The sequence below is a fragment of the Oncorhynchus mykiss genome, chromosome 18 (genome assembly GCF_013265735.2).
Source record: "Oncorhynchus mykiss isolate Arlee chromosome 18, USDA_OmykA_1.1, whole genome shotgun sequence".
NCBI lineage: Eukaryota > Metazoa > Chordata > Actinopteri > Salmoniformes > Salmonidae > Oncorhynchus > Oncorhynchus mykiss.
This window is the reverse complement of record NC_048582.1, coordinates 15732609-15750045: the sequence shown is the minus strand read 5'-3', so window position 1 is coordinate 15750045 and position 17437 is coordinate 15732609. Positions and strand designations below refer to the sequence as shown.

At 42.8% G+C, this 17437-nt stretch overlaps 1 protein-coding gene across 1 annotated transcript; it reads right to left on the bottom strand.

The window, feature by feature from the left end:
- Nucleotides 1–408: 408 nt before the first annotated feature.
- On the bottom strand, nucleotides 409–15726 carry LOC110495642 (paraspeckle component 1). Its single transcript, XM_036951949.1, has 9 exons — nucleotides 15316–15726; nucleotides 14659–14960; nucleotides 14446–14541; nucleotides 14052–14248; nucleotides 12654–12738; nucleotides 12460–12565; nucleotides 4458–4515; nucleotides 1820–1974; nucleotides 409–1208 (listed from the first exon to the last, which is right to left on the bottom strand). The coding sequence occupies exons 1-9, from the start codon at nucleotides 15724–15726 to the stop codon at nucleotides 987–989; spliced, it is 1632 nt and encodes a 543-aa protein (XP_036807844.1). The 3' UTR covers nucleotides 409–986.
- Between the last annotated feature and the right edge of the window lie 1711 nt (nucleotides 15727–17437).

Below are 17437 nucleotides of genomic sequence, written 5' to 3'. Positions count from 1 at the left end.
GAATGAGAAATGACTAACAAAATGTTGAGTTGCCTATTGGTTCAAATTAAACTCCAGTGTATTGATCAGAATATCCGATATGGGTATTCTGCCTGCTTGAGGATCAATACACCCAATTGCGTTGTACCGATACCAGTATCGCAATACTAAGATAGCAGATTTTCCTTGGCAAAAAAGAAAACACGAAGCAGACTAAACTCTATGGTCCTTTAAAACCTAGCTTTGTAAAATATTGTGTGCTATAGCTAAACAAATGTGACTCTGGGTGACAACATAAGGCTGTGCATGTTTTACACAGACATCATTTTGGCTCTGCTCTGAAAAATTAAAAGATTAGTTTGAGTTCACAATACTTGAAACAAGGATGAGGGTGAGAAAATCCCAAAATATCTAGAGGCTACAAAATAGTTTGTGTTTGTTTTTTTTACTTCAATCAACTTAGTATTCACAAAATGGCATTTCACAGTTTTATTGCAGTTAGTCAAACAACTACTACAGGATGCAATGTACCGGAAATACATTCCATGGACGGGAGGAAATCAAAGTAAGCTAACCATTGCAGAGGCAATGCAGGTCTTCACTTGTTACTAGGATCTACTGAAAACAACAATAACAGGAGGATAGGATACTGATAGCAAAAAGCAAGAAAAGACATCATACAGAAGTTTATAAGCCATCTACAGACCTGACTACATCAAGATACATCGCAGTTGATATTGGCCTTTGGCGGCCAACATTGAAAATTTGTGTTTTTGCATCAACATTGGGCCTGGCTTGTGATATAATTATTTATTTTTTTCCCCCTCAGTCAACATTCGGGACACATGAAGAAGCTGAGGGAAATTATCAGCCCAAATTAAAAGAACAAAAAAAAAACATTTGACGAGAAAATAAATCAGTTATTTTACATAATGAGAAAGGAGAAGCTGGAGATCCGAATATTGAGCCTTGGGGTACACCGTTGAAAAAATGTCAACATAACACAATCAGTATCTGCGACGTTTGTTGTTAGGCCCTTCATAGTTTCCCACAACAGGGATTCCCCTCCCAAAGCCTGCTGGCCCCCCCACTGCAGGTCCAGGCCCTGCCCCCATAAGCCCTGCCCCCACTGCCTGTTGCTGCTGAGGGGACTCGACACCTGGACGGCCACTCATGGGGGACGAACCAATCTGATTAGGAGCCCCCTGGGGGAACCTATCGTTGCGAAGCTACAATATAAAGGGAAAGGTTGGTGGAGATATTATGAGCAGTCCAGATGCAGAAGAATCAGATGGGAGGGATATTCAATAACAATGTTCGTTTTGGCGAGGCAATGAGAAGGCGTTCCGAACGTCAAAGTAGGCAAGCAGAGGAGTTCCGGGCAGAGTCAGAAGAGGGAGAGAGGAATCAGTCCATTAGTTATGGGTGCAGAGCTGATATAAGCTATGAGAATCCCTTTCCTAACCTGCACTAACCTCGATGTGAAAAGTGAAATCAGGGGAGTAAATGTTATTATTAACCACCACGGGATACTATGATATCATGATTAAAGATATCACAATGGTAGGGGAAAAGATGCCAGAAAAGACCAGCTGGATGAGATATCTGTACCATAAACTATTAAAATCAAAGTCACTGGCAAAACACCTTGGAATGTAATATCCATAAGCAGCATCTAAATAGCCTCTGGCATCTCCTCTCACCACTGGTTAAAACCTGAAAACATTACACTGCAGTTTCTATTCAGCACCAAGGGTTGAGCAGGTTAAGGAGAGTGAGTTATTGAGAGAGAAATTAAAAAGAGGTTGAGTGTAAGCGCCCATCTTAGCGCATACATTACCATGGCTCCATTGTCTGGCATCATGTTTGGTGCGCCCATGTTTGGAGTTCCCTCGGGGCCCATGGCTCCGGCCCTTCCGCTCATGCCTATGCCCATCATTTGAGGGGGTCCCTGGTTTACACTGGCCCCGGCAACAGAGGCGGGGTTAAACCCATCTACACGCAAAACAACGTAGCATCGTTTGGTCACACTGGAAGTAAACCCCACCCATCACACCCCGTGTGCACTGTTTGTTGTTGTAGAGTGGTGTAAAAAAAATCTCTCAGGGCTGACAGAGCTAGCTAACGTTGGTTGTCGGTCACACAAGCAATGCCAATTATGTAGGTGTCAAATGTTTTGTTTCCTAGTTTGATAGGGAAAAATAAGTCAATATTGAGCCCGGTGGTACACAATTGAAAACATATCAAATTTTGATAGTCTGTGGTGAGATATCCATATCAATGTATACACTGAACAAAAAATGAAATGCAACATGTAAAATGTTGGTCCCATGTTACATGAGCTGGGGTACTGATGCATTTTTCAATTGACTGATTTCCTTCTATGAACTGTAACTCAGCTAAATATTTGAAATCTTTGCATGTTACATTTATTTTTTGTTTAGTGTATATATATATATATATAAAACCCTTTTAAAAACATACATCATTTGTTGATGATTTCATATGGCAGGTTAACAGTCTACAGCACCTGTAATCATTAGGCTATGACTTAAAATTGGTTAAGTTGTATTAATATAAGCTGAACAACCAAAAACCAACGTTAGCAGATAGATGCCTACAACAGACTATTTACAGGTCATTGGGAACAGGAGCAGTGTATCATACCATTCAATCAACAGAGCAAGAGTTCCATTACAGTAAAACAGTGGGACAAGCTGTGAGAGGCCCTCAGATAGTCTGGATGAATTTCCGATTTCAGGCGAAAGAACACCATCACCCAGTTCTGCTTCTAGGTTAAAAACCGTGACTGCACATCACCGTTGCCAAATACTCAACCCCGGACCCAAAACCCCATTCACAGCCATATGACACAGGTCTTTGAGAACACTGTAAAATCATCAGTAGGATGACAAGTCATTTAATAAATACTTTTTTTTTTTAATTAAGAAGATAGAAAATGTTGCATCAACAACTAATGGAAACACGAGTAAAGAGTTCATTATGCTTTCTAGGTACTAAATGAGAGAGCTGTATTAGTTATGAATTGACTCCACCCACCCACACTGCTGGAAATGAAAAGATGATAAACTATTTCCTAGATGGTATATGTACACAGAAATGATACTGCAAACCCCCCCCAATAAAAATAATCCACCATCTCATTGAACAACGCACGCCATTATGTTTGTAAGTAGTAAACATACACACACATAAAATGTAAATACAAACAAAGGGATGGGTTTATTCTAAGCTTGTAGATAAGAACGTTTACCAAGTGTTGGGATTGGTGGCTACTGCTGATACAAAATGTTTGCTAAAAACCCTCAAGCTAGAAATGTTTGTTCAGTTTGGGCCTCATCTATTGTTCGAATCAGGTAACCTTCCACATGTGTGGCACGATGAATAAGTAGGTCTGTAGAAAGGGCAAAAGTGAAGTTGCATAACACATTAAGGACTAAAGAAAACAATGGTTTCCTTCAACCAGTTGACTAAATAACAAATGACCTGATAATGAAAAGATCATTAGTGAAGTCATCATGTAAAATTCACACTAAAAAAAAGGTAGATGTGACTTTCTACGAATTGATGTACTCAGTTTCTCCACACAAATCAGGGGTAAAAACAAAAGAAATCCCATGACTGAAATTTAAGTCAATTTCAGTTCGACTGCAAAACTCCTTTTTCATGAAAATAGAAAAGGCATGGCCATAATTTCTTGTCAGGAAAGAGGAGTTTTGTACATGTATTAAAACTGAGTTACACCATTTAGTCATATCTATCTATCTATCTATATATATATCTTTATATACTGAAATAATCGTGGCGGGGTTAAAGTTATCGATCACTGCAAAGGATTGCTGCAAAGTGATCGATAACTTCAACTCCTCCACGATTATTTCAGTCTCACATTCCCCCAAAACACACTTACACCCTAGTCACTCTCACTCACATATCTAATCAGTGACACAAAAACATAATTAGCATGTTCTCAGACTACACCACATGAGCATATTTCCCCCAGTAGTATTAGTACTTCAGTACACACAGTATGTAGGTGATGTGCAGCCCCGGGTTACAATCATGAAGTGGTGAAGGAGCCACCATGAACCTCACACAGCCCATCCCGTTCAGAGCCTCACAATATATCTTTAGCCCTGCTCCGAGCCCTTTAATGTCTGCCGACCTGAAGGAACTAGCCAGGTGCACACAATATGGCGGGGGCTCCACCTAGCCTTCTTAGGGGGAACTTCTGCCTTATGGCTGGGGCGGCAAAACTCCAGTAACTTTCCTCAAATTCCCAGGCTTTCCAGGAATCCCAGTCCCTGGGAATTGAGAAAGTTACCAGAATTTCACAAACCTAGCCATATGGCCAACACCTTCCCAGTTCCTTTAGCTCTGTAGACACCGAAAGGGGGAGGGGGTAGTTCATTGTTGTTTATGGACCAGTCAGTGCTGAGTCATCGTTATGACCCTACCTCCCATATTAATGGCTCCACGAGGGCCCAGTTCACCCATTCTCATTTCCTGTTCTCTCTGGAAGAAGTGAAGAAGAGTGGTGCACCCGTAAACCTTGTGGACAATAACTACTAGGACCATTAGGACATGTGTAGGATGATTCCTCACACATCACAACACTCACACAGCTATACAGTGGGGCAAAAAAGTATTTAGTCAACCACCAATTGTGCAAGTTCTCCCACTTAAAAAGATGAGGCCTGTAATTTATCATAGGTACACTTCAACTATGACAGACAAAATGAGAAGGAAAAAAAATCCTGAAAATCACATTGTAGGATTTTTATGAATTTATTTGCAAATTATGGTGGAAAATAAGTATTTGGTCACCTACAAACAAGCAAGATTTCTGGCTCTCACAGATCTGTAACTTCATCTTTAAGAGGCTCCTCTGTCCTCCACTCATTAATTGTATTAATGGCACTTGTTTGAACTTGTTATCAGTATAAAAGACACCTGTCCACAACCTCAAACAGTCACACTCCAAACTCCACTATGGCCAAAACCAAAGAGCTGTCAAAGGACACCAGAAACAAAATTGTAGACCTGCACCAGGCTGGGAAGACTGAATCTGCAATAGGTAAGCAGCTTGGTTTGAATAAATCAACTGTGGGAGCAATTATTAGGAAATGGAAGACATACAAGACCACTGATAATCTCCCTCGATCTGGGGCTCCACGCAAGATCTCACCCCGTGGGGTCAAAATGATCACAAGAACGGTGAGCAAAAATCCCAGAACCACACGGGGGGACCTAGTGAATGACCTGCAGAGAGCTGGGACCAAAGTAACAAAGCCTACCATCAGTAACACACTACGCCGCCAGGGACTCAAATCCTGCAGTGCCAGAGTTGTCCCCCTGCGTAAGACAGTACACGTCCAGGCCCGTCTGAAGTTTGCTAGAGAGCATTTGGATGATCCAGAAGAAGATTGGGAGAATGTCATATGGTCAGATGAAACCAAAATATAACTTTTTGGTAAAAACTCAACTCGTCGTGTTTGGAGAACAAAGAATGCTGAGTTGCATCCAAAGAACACCATACCTACTTGGAAGCATGGGGGTGGAAACATCATGCTTTGTGGCTGTTTTTCTACAAAGGGACCAGGACGACATCCGTGTAAAGGAAAGAATGAATGGGGCCATGTATCGTGAGATTTTGAGTGAAAACCTCCTTCCATCAGCAAAGGCATTGAAGATGAAACGTGGCTGGGTCTTTCAGCATGACAATGATCCCAAACACACCGCCCGGGCAACGAAGGAGTGGCTTCGTAAGAAGCATTTCAAGGTCCTGGAGTGGCCTAGCCAGTCTCCAGATCTCAACCCCATAGAAAATCTTTGGAGGGAGTTGAGCCCAGTGTAGCCCGTGTAGCCCAGCAACAGCCCCAAAACATCTCTAGAGGAGATCTGCATGGAGGAATGGGCTAAAATACCAGCAACAGTGTGTGAAGACTTACAGAAAACATTTTACCTCTGTCATTGCCAACAAAGGGTATATAACAAAGTATTGAGATAAACTTTTGTTATTGACCAAATACTTATTTTCCACCATAATTTGCAAATAAATTCATAAAAAATCCTACAATGTGATTTTCTGGATTTTTTTTCTTCTCAATTTGTCTGTCATAGTTGAAGTGTACCTATGATGAAAATTACAGGCCTCTCATCTTTTTAAGTGGGAGAACTTGCACAATTGGTGGCTGACTAAATACTTGTTTGCCTCACTGTATAAGCAACAGCCAGGGAATAAGGATAATAATGTTCTCCCAACTGTGATAGAAAAAGTCCTGAAGGAGGAGTTACAAAAGCTGTGTGTGGAATGATACTGTATTGGATATGTAAGAATTCAGTGAGAGAGGAGCACATACGGAATGATCATCTGAGTTCCTAGGTTTGCTTAACAAGTTACCTATGTGTCCAGTATGGATTCTCAAGGCCCATCTAAAAAGGTCAATATCGGTCTGTATGTGATGAGCATATAACTTAATATGGGCCAAGCCAAAATATAACATGGATTTAGTCCAAAGTTGATCAAACACTGAAGTGACCTTGTTGTGGTGATTTCAGCCTAGAGGAATAAGGGTTACTGATAAATATGCAAGACAAAAGATAGAGAAGTAGATAAATCCCCAAATCCCCTCCACACATAGATGTTCAGACAACCCAAACATTAGTACACACAAATATATATGTACTCTACACAAACGCACAAATGAAGCTGTACAAAGCACACACATTATCAACACTGACCTCCCCTCACACACACACTCACATAAAATATATTATCATAAAGGACATGCAATAAACATGCCCCCACTTGCGCTCTCTCACACACACACCTGTAAGTACACAACATTATCACTCAACTCAACCCCCCCCCCCCCAACACACTCGCACAGACACAAATAATATGCAAGTACACTCAACATCCTCCTAACTCGCTCACTCACACCATCATACAAATATGATACACATACAGTATAGTCCTGTGTGCTACGTTATATTGTCAAAGTCAGAAGCGTTACAGATAGAAAAGCATTGTTTAGAACAGACATGCTCTGTAACATGTAATCGGGAACAGTGTCAGCTCTACACATTGCATTTCTACCAGCAACATTCTAAACATTGCAGAACCACAGAATACACCTCCTGGTCCAAAATGTCTTAAGATATGTTGTAAAATCGGAGTTTCCTGTGAATTTTAAACTGGCCAGCTAAAACAAAGTAAACATGGGTAAATAGTACATATATTATATATTCCATATTAATATACTATATTTCAAATCATGATACATTTAAATAGTTAATGAGGGATGGACACTGAAAACGATATCCTTCACCGGTTGCATTCACTCATCTGTAGTGGGACAAACTGTGTTCTAGTTATATAGTTACAGCTCCACCTGAATATACTTACCTGGAATACAATGCAAATGTTCCACATTGAAGATCGAACACTTCCATCACACATACTTGCACACAACACTCCCTCAAGACAAGCACATGAAGTAGTTTAAGTACACACACACACACACACAAATTCAAATCACACACACACACACACACACACACACACCCTCTCTCTCTCTCGTCTCTGTTGAGTACAGAGGTAAGTGCAGTATGGGATATTAAAATGTCATGTTAATTAACATGACGTGACAGTATTACAAACGTTTGTCATCTATAATGTTGAAATAATTAAATGCAAGAAACTTTAAAGGAAAAAGAATGAGAACTGTTAAACGAGAAACAAAACAAAACATACAGTATTTGTTGGAATTAAATCTTGAGTATTGATCAGAATATCTGATATAGGTCTTTTGCCTGGAACAATTTCCACACAAATGTTCATGGATAAAAACTCCCCAAAGTACAGTATGCACTACTACTAAACATTTTTATGACATTTTTTTTGTCATAAAAAGTAACTAGAAGGTAATTATCAATTATCAAAAATTGTGGGACTTGCTTTAGGTCATTGAAAGTATTTGTGTGGTAGTTGAGGAAATGTAAAACATTTTACTTAAGTGAAGAATTCTAGCCAAAGTTAAATGATAAAATATCTAGTCTGATAAGCCCATACTATGATAGACAACTATAAAAACCTTATTACTTTGGCGTGTAGGGGAGTTAGATCACATATTTCATCACAAATACAGTAAATACACTCAGACTACAACATTTTTACTCATAAGGAATTAGAAAAGTTGTAGGCTATGTTGTAGGGGTGATGAATACTACAAGTTGTAGTTGTAGGGGTGATGAATATGTTACACCTAGTGGTGGAAGTTTAGAAGTTTGTTAGTGTTAAATTTAAGTCTGGTGTAGTAGAGGGCGTGACTGACTTATAAATAGTGAATAGTAGCCTTCGGTGGGAGACTAGGTAGTAGTAAGTAGCCCAGAAGTACTAGTAGCAGTAGTCTACATTGCAGTAGTGACTGTTTTAGATAGGTAGGCCATAGGTTAGCTAGAGTAAGTGTTATAATTTGATTTTGCTGTTCTGATTTCCGATTTGAAAAGCAGACTAAAGATTTCATACACTAAGTTTTTATGAAAGTAGTCAAAAGTTTGTAAAATTGAAGAGATAGTAGTTGATGCGGTTCCTAAAACAGCTGTATAGTTTGATTGTTAGAAGATAATTCCGTTCCCAATTTCAGATTTGAATAGCAGAGAAGACCAATATTTCATATCCTCTAAGTTTTGTCTAAATTGTTGGGAAAGTGTTCAAGTAGCTGATGTGTAAAAAGTCACCTTGTTTTACAAAGTTTTTAAGAAGGACAAAAAGTTGAATTATTTAAAAAGTATATATATATATATTCCTGAGTGGCGCAGCGGTCTAAGGCACTGCATCGTAGTGCTAGAGGTGTCACTACAGACCCTGGTTTGATCCCGGGCTGTATCACATAACCGGTCGTGATCGGAAATCCCATAGGGCGCCGTACAATTGGCCCAGCGTCGCCCGGGTTAGGGTTTGACCGGGGGAACTTCATTTGGCTATTCGCGCTCTAGCGACCACTTGCGGCGGGCCGGGCGCCTGCAGGCTGACCTCGGTCGTCAGGTGAACAGTGTTTCCTCCAACACATTGGTGCGCCTGGCTTTCGGATTAAGCTGTTGGGGGTTTAGAAGCGCGGTTTGGCAGATCATGTTTCAGACGACGCATGACTCGACCTTCGCCTCCGGAGCCCGTTGGGGAGTTGCAGCGATGAGACAAGATCAAAATTGGGGAGAAAAGGGGAGGTAAAAAAATTATTTTAAACAAAATTGGTATATATGGTATGAAAAAACCTGTATGCAAGCAACTTAATCCAGACCAGCCTACACATTTTTACATTTGAATGGTATTTCTATCTGAAACAGTGTAGTGTGCTACATAACCACAAGTCTGTTTTTTTTATTTCTATATTTTTTTACAATATTTAAAGGGAAGACTGTTGCTAGTGCCACTAATAATAGTAGGCCTACATATACTGCAATCCTGTGTATGTTTTACACGAGCACAACTTTGGCACTCTGGATGACGGGACACATTGAATACAAAGTGGTGCCCAATTGATAGATCTTTAAAAAGTTATATTATTGCCAGACACTTCTGACTTCTAAGTTGTAGTTCAGCTTTGTCTTCTGGACTTCTATTCAACCATCCCTTTTGGTTTTCATTCCTCGGTCGATAGCACATTAAGTTAGGGGATGGAGCATCGTTCATTTTTTAAACTTGCACTCGTCCTTTCCTACTAGCACGGACATTGCTGATCACTACTTTAATTGAGGAAAAATATACTTACTACGACTGATATGTGGTTGTCTCACCTAGCTTTCTTACGATGAATGCACTAAGTAAGTCGCTCTGGATGAGAGCGTCTGCTAAATTACTAAAATGTCAATCTAAAAGGAGGGAGACAAAAAGTGTGTTAGGTATACGTGTTGTTCGTAAGTGTGTGTGAGGCTTGCGAGCATGTTCTGAGATTGCTGCCAGTCTACTACCCCCCCCAAGACTAATGGTAAAGGGTAACGACAATAGAGCTAAGCTAATCCTTGTGCGGGTTGTTTTAGGTTAAGCTGTAGGAGCTGAACTCTTGCTCCTATGCAACAGTTACATGCTAAGAGTAGTGTAAGGGTGGCTGTAACAGCAGAGGGTGCTTTGTACGATATTTCCAGCCGGTCCTCTTTCTCTACGGCCTCTCAACACACAATAGAAACAGAGAAGAAAAGTTATTATGCAGCAACATCATAAGACACATCACATCCACAGGCATGCAGTAATACAAGTGCACTAAGGGCTAGGTAGATAAACACATGTTTCCTGAGAATGTCAGTATGTTTCCCAACCCATGATCACAGAGTTGCAATGATGAAAAAGTTGACTGGAGACTGTTGAAGTTCTGAAAATTGGGACCAAGACTTAGGCCTGAAATGAAAGATTAAAATCCACCCCAAAAAAGCCGATGACAGATTCCTCAACTCTTTGCCTGTGTGTTTTTGTCAAGTGATTAGATAAAGATACCAAAGGACACAGCATTTGCACAGTGGCCATTTCTAGACATGCCATTCAAATTTTAACAGATTGACATTCAAGTTACCCTATCGCCTTCATGGAAAAACTTAGAACTATTCTGAGGACTCTCTCTGGAAGAGAAGTTACTCTCATCTAGAACACACTCAAGCATGACAAATGAGCATTGTGGTGAAAGGGTCTGTCAAATCATTAGCCTCTCCCCTCTTAACGTTCCCACAAGAAAGCCAAGCTGTCGGTTACAGGATCTAAATTACTTCAGACAACTCAGAAGAGATAGAGCAGTATTTTGTTCTAGCAGGTGTCCCTCTCCCATACTACTTTAGTAAAATAGGTGTTGAAAACCCAGGTAAATACAACAGGCATTTGAATTGATGATATACGTATAACGTGGGACAGCTACATGGTGTTTTATGTCGCTAGCTGTGAGGCTAGTATTGTGGATACACGGCTTAGAAGGGCTGCTACTGCTGGACATCAGTTTGGTGAGAAACATACACCCTGAAAACCACAGTAAAACACAGATGAACCAATATGAAAACCCCTCGGCCTTTCTCTTTTGGTTTTAGCAGATCTGAAGAAACCAGATGGGTGTAAACAAGATGGTGGCTGTCAGATGCTACCCTAAGCCCATTGGAGGGCTAGATTGAGCAATCGCTGCACTGCTTACACCTATCAGTCCTGTAAGAAGGAGAATGAATAGTGGCTTGACGCCAATTTCAGATCACGGTTGTGTCTTTCACGCGAAAGTCTTTGGAAGATACCAAAACCAAACCTAGAGCCCTGTTGGTATTGTGACATGCTACTTACATAAGAAATAGCACTAAATAGGTAGTAGGCTACCCTAAACTAGACCAACCCAAAATACATTTTTATTAGACTTTCACACACAGGACTACAGTACACTATGTTCATCTGTAGTTACCTAGAAAATATATGCTCCTATAGTGATATGGGACACTATTTGAAAAGAAAAAGGCAGCATTCTGGGATGCTTTAGGAATGGGTATTCAAAATTATTTTACCATTCAAATAATATCATCACTTATATTTTCCAGATAATCGAAAAATGCACATGCACATGGCAGAGGTAAACAGAGGAGATACTGCGTTTCCGGTAGTTTGGCTAACAGCAAAAGCGAAAGAAGTACGATTTTCAGCCTTATAGATAGAACCGATTCTGCTACGAAAAAAGGTTTTCTGGTGAGTGTTTTGCATTGATCTGTGTCAGGTATAGTGGAAACTCTGTCAAGGGAGTGCCTGTAATTGCTATTTGAAGTGGGGGAAATGGCATAACGAGTCGGGGCAGCCTGGAGGGCTAAATCCCCACCAGTAGCTCAACGCACCGCTATAGAAACTACATTCAAAGATTTGTAATTTAGTTAAATTAAGAATTTCAAATGTCCTGGTATTTCTTTGTAGATAAAAAATATCACAAGGACAACGTAATATAGACAAAGATTTTTCATGATTAAAATAGGTCTAAATAAATATGTATCTAAAAAAAATGAACACTCAGGTAATTGAATACTAACATTCGGTGGGATATCCGGGTATTTAATTAACCGTGCCTGTCCCTAGTATGCTTGATCATCAGTGTGACGTAGAGTGGTAGGACTGTTAGGCATCTTTTCTCAGCACCCAACATGATCGATGGACCCGAATAATCCCTATCATATCCGAGAATGTTCTCAAAATCCCCATCTAAAACGCAGACCCTCAGCAGAATCATGTGAATGAAAGTGTGTGAACACTGCTTCTCTGAATCGAAGAAAAAAGTGTGATAATTTGTGTATTCAAAAACCAAGAAATGAGTGATACTGACTGTACTGATGTGAATGTCTATGTTGGCTGTGTGTGTGTTCTCCAAGTGTATTCACACTCTTCATGAAGTTAGGCTTGAACCGGTCTGACCTTTGTGTGTGCATGTTTGTGTGTCTGTCCGGTGAACTCACGTTGTCCGCATAGTTTGGCTTGAAGCCGTCTGGTTGGCGTCTCAACTCTTCCTGCTCTCGATGGCGCTGCATCATCTCCTCCTCCTGCCTACGCCTCTCCTCATGTCTACAAACAGGAAAGAACGTGAGGACACACTCACTTCTGACTCTCCTTGTGACGAGTAGAAAATAGAGTGGGAGGTACACACACGTACCTCATCTCTATATTCTTGCGTTTCTGCAGCTCCTGGTTGCGAAGTTCCTCCAGACGTCTCAGCTCCTCTTGACGCCTCATCAGGTCTGAGAAAGAGAAGATGAGATAAATATGGGTTGGCTTGGTATTACATCAGGTCTGAGAGAAAGGGGTTGGCTTGGTATTACATCAGGTCTGAGAGGAGGGGTTGGCTTGGTATTACATCAGGTCTGAGAGGAGGGGTTGGCTTGGTATTACATCAGGTCTGAGAGGAGGGGTTGGCTTGGTATTACATCAGGTCTGAGAGAAAGGGGTTGGCTTGGTATTACATCAGGTCTGAGAGAAAGGGGTTGGCTTGGTATTACATCAGGTCTGAGAGGAGGGGTTGGTTTGGTATTACATCAGGTCTGAGAGGAGGGGTTGGCTTGGTATTACATCAGGTCTGAGAGAAAGGGGTTGGCTTGGTATTACATCAGGTCTGAGAGGAGGGGTTGGCTTGGTATTACATCAGGTCTGAGAGGAGGGGTTGGCTTGGTATTACATCAGGTCTGAGAGAAAGGGGTTGGCTTGGTATTACATCAGGTCTGAGAGGAGGGGTTGGCTTGGTATTACATCAGGTCTGAGAGAAAGGGGTTGGCTTGGTATTACATCAGGTCTGAGAGGAGGGGTTGGCTTGGAATTACATCAGGTCTGAGAGGAGGGGTTGGCTTGGTATTACATCAGGTCTGAGAGAAAGGGGTTGGCTTGGAATTACATCAGGTCTGAGAGGAGGGGTTGGCTTGGTATTACATCAGGTCTGAGAGAAAGGGGTTGGCTTGGTATTACATCAGGTCTGATAGAAAGGGGTTGGCTTGGTATTACATCAGGTCTGAGAGGAGGGGTTGGCTTGGTATTACATCAGGTCTGAGAGAAAGGGGTTGGCTTGGTATTACATCAGGTCTGAGAGGAGGGGTTGGCTTGGTATTACATCAGGTCTGAGAGGAGGGGTTGGCTTGGTATTACATCAGGTCTGAGAGGAGGGGTTGGCTTGGTATTACATCAGGTCTGAGAGAAAGGGGTTGGCTTGGTATTACATCAGGTCTGAGAGGAGGGGTTGGCTTGGTATTACATCAGGTCTGAGAGAAAGGGGTTGGCTTGGTATTACATCAGGTCTGAGAGGAGGGGTTGGCTTGGTATTACATCAGGTCTGAGAGAAAGGGGTTGGCTTGGTATTACATCAGGTCTGAGAGAAAGGGGTTGGCTTGGTATTAATGTTTTTTTGTATTCACACGTGACAGTTTCTGACAACACTTGAAGTAGGCCTATGGCTATGTCTGCTAATGTTGAATGTGCGCACAACACAAAAGGTAACATGTTAACTTTGTCCTTGAGAAGTGAGTGTCTTCCTCAGTGTGTGAGAGGTTCCTCTGAATGGGTGTACCTTGTCTCATCATCATGAGCTGATGCTCGTGCTTGGCGGCCTCCATCTCTTGCTCCAGCTTCTCCTTTGCCTCTCGGATGTTGCGCTCAACCTGGTCTCTCTGCTGCTTTTCCATCTCGTCCAGGGCCTTCCAGCGGGACGAGTACTCAAACTCAAATGTCCCCGGCTGGGCAAACCGCGGGGGGTGCTCCCTCTCCCTGGAGAGACGGGGAGGAGAGGGGTTAGTGGCTGGACTAAGACCTGCAGGGAGACCACGAGGAAAGTGGAACGGTGCACACACACACAGGCAAGTGAATAAATCAACAAATTCATACTGGTTATGATAAAGAACTACGGTTGTCAAGACTGGTACAGAGAGTAAAACTCCCAATAGGAGATTGTGTGTATAACGTACTTGTGGTAGTGTACAGATTTCACAAGCAATTTCTCTGGGAGTCCATCCTCTTCATCCAGCTGCTCGGTGGGTTCCACAATGGCAGGCCGAGGAGACCTGGAGACAACATGGTGAGGTGGGAGTGATCACTCACACTGCTTGGAATTGATTTGGTGCGTTTGGGTTATTTCTTAAACCAGGTAACTAAGTAAATGCAGTCGTTGGTTGTCTTACGTGGTGAGCAGCAGCGCCCCGTCAGCACAGCGATCCAGGGCTTTACGAGCACAAGGTTTGTTGGCAAACTCCACGAAGCCCTTCCCAGTGGGCCTTCCTCGGTCGTCCACCACAACGATAGCCCTTTCCACGGGGCCGAACTCGGAGAAGGCCTCCTCAAGGAGCTCGTTGGAGACCACGGGGGAAAGGTTCCGCACCGTGAGGGCAGAGCCGTGAGTGGCGAAGCGGATCCGGATAGGTCGGTTCCCCAGCACTATGCCGTCCAACTCTGCCTTGGCAATCTCCGCCAGCGTCCTGGTTTCCTAGAATACCAGGTCAAAGGTTAGGCTCTATTGATAGCAAACTTTCAAACATTTTTTTATACAGTCTTGGTTGATTAATGAGAATTGCCACCTAGATAGTATTACCACAAACTCTAGTCAAGTATGTTTCAAAGGGACCCCATGTATCAAGTAATGAATGGTTTCGGGTGGAGGAGTAGTCTTAACAACTGGTGAGGCAGACCCTTCCGCCAGAGTAATACATCGTAGCTAACTAACTAGGGGAAACAGATGGCTATCGATACTAATGCGGCCTAAACGCCAACATTCAAAAGGAGCTTCCTTCACCACGGAGTTAGATATTACTGATTAACGTTACTCTAAAACGCAGTCTTACCAGTCGAATGAAGCCGAATCCTCGGTCTCGGTTGATAAACACCTCGTTAGCCTCGCCATACTTGGAAAACAGCTTCTTGAAATCATCCTCCGTGAGGTCTGTCGGGAGGTTACCGATGAACAACCTACAACGCTGCGTGAAGGTTTTCTCCCCGGGTCTCCTGAAACTCTTTATATCCAGCGTCATCTCCTGCGACTCTCCGGCTCCAACCTCCCCCTCTGCCGCAGGGCTGGCAGCCGTCGGCGGCTTTGGTGGTGGGGTTTTCCCATCCGCAACATTCGGCCTTCGCTCCATGCCTGGAGAGTCCATGTTGCGCTTTGTGTGCTGCTGCTGGTGGTACTGCTGCTGCTGAGGTTTCGGCGATGGTGCGTTGTTTTGAATGTTGATCTGTTTAAGATTTCGGTGAGCCATACTTAGAGCGAAGTAAATCCCTCACAATATGTATCCAGTAAGTATAGCTTTGAATGCGCAGAAATGTTTCAGAAACGAAGAAATCGTGCCTCCTTTCAGTCAACAGCCAGCGAAGTGCGGCTGTAATTCAAAATGGCGATGACTGCGCGCGCACCGTTGACGCGAGGTATTCAACGTGGCTGTGGTTTTCCCCTTGCCCACTAGGTGGTATACGAAGACTTTCACAAGCTCAGGGATGTCGGGAAGTTTTTGCATGGCACGGTGGCATGCTGATGTGGTGTCCACTTTGTTCAACATGTTCAAGGTCAATGTCATGGGAAGATTCAGTGTGCTGCCGCTGACACTTTACTATCTAAATGATTGATATTCGTAACAGCAGCATGTTGGTTCCCTTCCCAAGGTGGGAACACTATGCCAGTAGGAGTATTACTCCACTTGGCAGTGGTACTGGTAGGCTCACTATTCTTATTGCTTATATAATCATTAATGCCATTTAGGCCTGGGGCAGATCTCATACTCAGTCACTCTGTCTATGATCCAAAGTTTATACACACACACACACACACATCCTATGGGGGTAAAGTGGAGGGAAGGGGTTCATGGGGTGATAAAAGGGATGGTTGGTCTCTTTGTGCCAGATGTCTGAGACTGGTCATATGACAACGATGGCTGAGACTGGTCATGTGACAACGATGGCATTCACGGACCTCCACACAACTAAATGGCCCTGTAGCCACATTTTTGCCCATTGTGATGACAAAAGACGCCAGGGTCACTGGAAACCAGACAGACACAGATGCCTGACAGTATAATACACACTATTCCCTATGTATCTGGTGTCTCTTTACCAAAGTTGTCAGGCAGATGCCTGATACACCCAATTTATCGTCTCTGTGCTAATGTTTGCATAGCAACGATAGTCTTCCCAGATCCCTGGAAAGGGTCACAGAGAAAAGTTTGGCAACTAACCTTCACATGACTGATGTGTGTCACATGAACACACACACACACACACACACACACACACACACACACACACACACACACACACACACACACACACACACACACACACACACACACACACACACACACACACACACACACACACACACTGCCAGGCTAGTGGCCGGGCGATAGAAAGAGAGGGGTAGAGGGTGATTAGTTTTTGTTGTTAGGGCTCAATCCCCTGTGCTTTCGGGGGCACAAAGGAAGTGCTGCTCTCAGCAGGGTCAGTGGGCTAGGTCTGCAGAGGCACGCCAATGGCGAAGGGGGAATTATAGCCAGCGATTAACTAGGCAATCCTCTGCCAATCACATGATATGAACTAGTGTGGCAATGAAAAAACAACAGGGGGGAGAGGGAGAGAGAGAGACCACCTAAAAGGAAGCGATTCCTACACCTATCACCTGCGAGTCCCCTAAGCAAGCTGGTCCTGGGGCTTTGTTCACAAACACAAACACACCCCACAGAGCCCCAGGACAGCAACACAATTAGATCCAACCAAATCATGAGAAAACAAAAAGATAACTACTTGACACATTGGAAAGAATTAACAAAAAAACAAAGCAAACTAGAATGACATTTGGCCCTAAACAGAGAGTACACAGTGGCAGAATACCTGAACACCGTGACTGACCTAAACTTAAGGAAAGCTTTGACTATGTACAGACTCAGTGAGCATAGCCTTGCTATTGATAAAGGCCGCCGT